The sequence below is a fragment of the Dendrobium catenatum genome, unplaced genomic scaffold (assembly GCF_001605985.2).
Source record: "Dendrobium catenatum unplaced genomic scaffold, ASM160598v2 original_scaffold_191864, whole genome shotgun sequence".
Taxonomy (NCBI): Eukaryota; Viridiplantae; Streptophyta; class Magnoliopsida; order Asparagales; family Orchidaceae; genus Dendrobium; species Dendrobium catenatum.
Window position 1 is genome coordinate 4,068 of NW_021510282.1, and position 4,214 is coordinate 8,281.

General features: G+C 38.1%; 1 protein-coding gene across 1 annotated transcript; it reads left to right on the plus strand.

The window, feature by feature from the left end:
* Positions 1-1,989: 1,989 nt before the first annotated feature.
* Positions 1,990-3,924, plus strand: LOC110100186 (globulin-1 S allele). The gene is made up of 5 exons (XM_020827610.2): positions 1,990-2,329; positions 2,416-2,591; positions 2,674-2,757; positions 3,015-3,287; positions 3,379-3,924. Exons 1-5 carry the CDS (start codon positions 1,990-1,992, stop codon positions 3,922-3,924), a joined length of 1,419 nt encoding a protein of 472 aa, XP_020683269.2.
* The last annotated feature ends 290 nt before the right edge of the window (positions 3,925-4,214 follow it).

The window sequence follows — 4,214 nt, forward strand, 5'->3', positions numbered from 1 at the left end:
TGAGTTGATTCGAGTCTGTTTCGAACCCACCTGGATTTCCCTGATGAATAGATCATCATTGATTGGAAAGTGCTCTATTGATCTGAGATGATTTCCCTACTTGTAGCAATCGTAGCGTCGTCATTACTTGGAGCTGTCGTAGTGTCCATTGAATATTGTAATATTGATTTGAGTAAATTGTATTGAATATTTGGATTGACTGATTTGCAAGAATACGTTCCTGACACGAGTCTTTTAATTGAATTAATTGATGCATTGCGATTGCTATTAGTTGCAACTCATAAGACATTCCTACAATTGATTGACAGATGATATAAGATACACACGAATTGACTGACGACCCACGAGTTTAAAGTGAGTAACTGAATAGTGATTAGGAAATGCGCAGACATAGCACTGCTTACACGATGGTAGACATATTCGCAACTCGGCTCTTTCCAGTGCAAACACTATGGTACTGATTTGATGTTGAGGACGTAAATTGCTATTATGGGATATTTTACCGCTGTATTGATTATTTGACTACTGATCTGTTGATTTAACCGTTGTGTGACAAGCAATTAGACTATGACGTAATCTATCATTTATACGGGATTACTTCCACAGCCATTGCATAGACCATTCAATGATAGAGCCATTGAGATTGAACTTGGTTGTGAACGTTGCTTATCCTGTCATACCTTGATAGCATCGCCCCGAGATGCATTTACGCATATATTCAGCTTTGGTATAGGGTAGGCTTTGGTGACTGCTGGGTCACTTATGTAAGCTCATTATAATGTTGAGTTAAAGTATTTTCAGGTACGAGCAAGGCACACTGAATGTAGATAGTTTAACGTCAGAATGTCAGATAGTATAATACGAATCCTTTCACTATTGATTTCTGGGGCATCACATGAAGCCCCTATTTAGGAAAACTTTTGACCAAAGACTATCCCATATGAAAGTTTGGATTTTATTTGTGACAATTTTTGTCGTTACCTTTTTTGTTAATTAAAAAAAATTGTATTAAAAAATTATTGTATGAAACACTAAAAAAAGACTAAAGATTTTTTTCCAAATGAAACCTTTAATTAGCCATTAACAACATTGGGCTTAGCTTTATATCGGTTAATCAACATTAGTAAATTTTATATTATTTTTGGGAATTGATTTTTTTTTTTTTTTTTGGGGAAGATAAGAATTGGGGGACAATTTACAGAAACATGCACGTGCGCACACCGTATCGCACAACGAAGTCGAATGGATCGACCTTCATTGAGGATTTGCCATTGGGCCGTTATTGGGCCCAATGAGAAGCCTATTTGATGCAATGGGATACATTGATGGACGGGGTCCTCTGCTTTTCAAACTTTGAACTTCAAATATTTATTGGGTCTTATGGTAAACTTTTCAATTAAAAAATTTCGATAATTTTGTTTCAATTTTAATTACTTTTTTATAACATAAATAATTTAAACTTATATGTATTTAAAAGTTTAAAAATATTATTTAAGTGGTTGTTTGCTTTGGTGGAAAAGAAATACAAATTATTCCAAATAGGAATTATTCTAATTAAATTTAGAGGATAATATTTTATTGAATTCCCTTCCACTCTCTATTAGAGATTTAAATGAGTCGAGTATCGACTTAATCGAGTTGTGCTTGTTTAGTTCTTATTGAGCTCGAACTCAGCTCTTAAAAAGTTTTAGGCTTGAGCTTGACTCGCTTGTTGAAGCAAACTAATTTTTTGTTTGTTAATAGAAAAATTATCTTCTTGCAAAACAATGAAGAGAACTACATGCCAATATGCCATGCTAGACACTACACACGTGCTAACACAAATCCATGCATTCTCACACGTGTAAAAAAGCCTATCCACTCATCCATGCATGCAGAGTCTAGTCGCCACATTATTACCTACGTATCTTTCCCCTTCACTGCTATAAATCAACTTCATCTTCACTCCTTCACTTCACCAACCCACAAAAACTGATCAAGAAATCAAAGATGAAGAAACCAGAACTTTGTCTTCTTCTCCTCCTCTCCCTCCTCACCTTCTCCTTCTTTTCCACCTCCACTGCTTCCCACCATGACCAAAGCTACGACCTTAGAGAGAAGCAGGAGTGGCAAAAGGGAGGGAATAATCCTTACGTCTTTGGCGAAGAGAGCTTTGAGTATTTAGTGAGATCTGAGCAAGGAAAAGTTAAGGTGCTAAAGCCCTTCCCTGAATTGTCTCCTTTGCTTCAAGGGATTGAAAACTATAGGATTGACTACCTTGAGACTGAGCCTCTCACTTTTGTCGTGCCAACACATCTTGACGCAGACTCCATTTTCTATGTTGTTGAAGGTATTAATAACTTCTCCACTCTGTTCATTGTGTTGCAGCTTATTTTGACATTTCATAAAAATTTTGATATATTGGTGGTGGTTAAGGTGAGGGAGCTATTGCCTTATTGCATGAGGGGAGTAGGGAGTCCCATATTCTTGAGAAAGGAGACATCATAAGGGTTTGGGCTGGCAGCATTATATATCTGATCAATAAGAGCAAGAATCAAAAGCTCAAAGTTGCCAAGCTTCTACAACCTGTTGGAAATCCAGGCAGAGTCCAGGTACTGCAATATATATAAATATATATATTATATACTGGCTTGTAGCTTTGAGATGACTGAAATTGGTTGATTCTGTGTGCAGGTGTTCTACAGTGCTGGTGGAGATCAGGAGGCAGAGTCATACTACCAGAGCTTCAGCATTGAACTTCTGGAGGCTGCTCTGAATGTAATTATAACTTATTATACAACATGCATTTTAGGATTTGTTTGCGCCGGCTTTTTTTACTGTTTCTTAAAGCAATTTTTAGTAAAAAAATTTAATTTTTGCATCAAAATATGGCTTTACGAAGCCGCAAGAAAGCTGTTGGGATGCCTCAATCTCAAGAATTTTCATGCTGAGAATTGAAAAAATAATTGTTATTATAATAGAAATTATACGTTTAATGATTGTTCTGATTTGGTATGATCGATTCAATTGATTAGACAAGAAGAGATCGGTTGCATCAATTCTTTGCAAGTCAAAGGAGCGAGGCAATAATTAAAGCTCCAGAAGAGAAGATTAGAGCCATAGCCCAGCATTCCTCCAGATCAGAAAGTGGTCCTTGGCCTTTTATCAGATCTAAGAGGCCTTTTAACTTGTTGAACAAACAGCCAAGCTATAAAAACCGCAGAGGCCAACTTTATGAGGCTGACAAGAATGACTACGATGAGCTCAAAGATCTTAACGCCAGAGTCTCCTACACTGACATCAGCCGTGTAAGCAGGAAAAACTTTATAAAGAATTTTACAGTTTCATGATAAATTGCATAAACAAATTTGATTTTAATGTATTTGTAATAAACAACAGGGATCAATGTTAGCTCCTTTCATCAACACAAGAGCTTTCAAGATAGCGGTGGTTGTGAAAGGAAGCGGCTACGTGGAAATAATCAGCCCTGAAGAAAAGGATAATTGGCTCAGACAGAGCAGGAGAGAGCACAAAGAAGCAGAACCATGGCGCCAGCCGGAAGCTGAAACTGGGCGACGTTACAGAAGAGTGAGCTCTCTGCTATCAGAAGGCTCTGTCTTCGTCAGCCCACCTGGTCACCCAACAGCCATTGTTGCCAGCAAAGAACAGAACCTTCAGATTGTGTGTTTTGAGGTTCGAGCAGAGAACAATGAGCTGGTTTTTATTGCAGGGAAGAACAATATATTGAGTGAGCTGCAGGAGGAGGCGAAGGAACTGGCGTTTGGAGTGCCGGCGAAAATGGTGGATGAGGTGTTGAGAGGGCAAGAGGAGGAGGTTTTCCTGGCGGGGCCAAGCGAGAGGGAGAGGGAGACTGAGAGGGAGGAAGGAGGGAAGCATGAGAAGCCATTAAGGGAGTCTATTATGGAAGTTGTTGAAGGGTTTTAAGAAGGCTTCATAATATATATGTATGAGAAAGTAATAAGATCTAAATAAGAGAACTGAGAAGAGAAGCTATCTTCTGGCGTGAGGTCTGTAATATTATCTTTTATGAAGTAATGTTATGAATAATTTGCATGAAGTTAAGGCTTTTTTTTTTTGGTTTTTTTGGATTAATTATTCTGTGGACACCGGGTGTTATCCGGAGATCAAGCAGAATACGCCCTTCTCCCCTTTTGTCGGTATTGCGGCTCGGTATTGCTCCGTATCGCTGATGAGATGCATTTTGATTAGTCTTC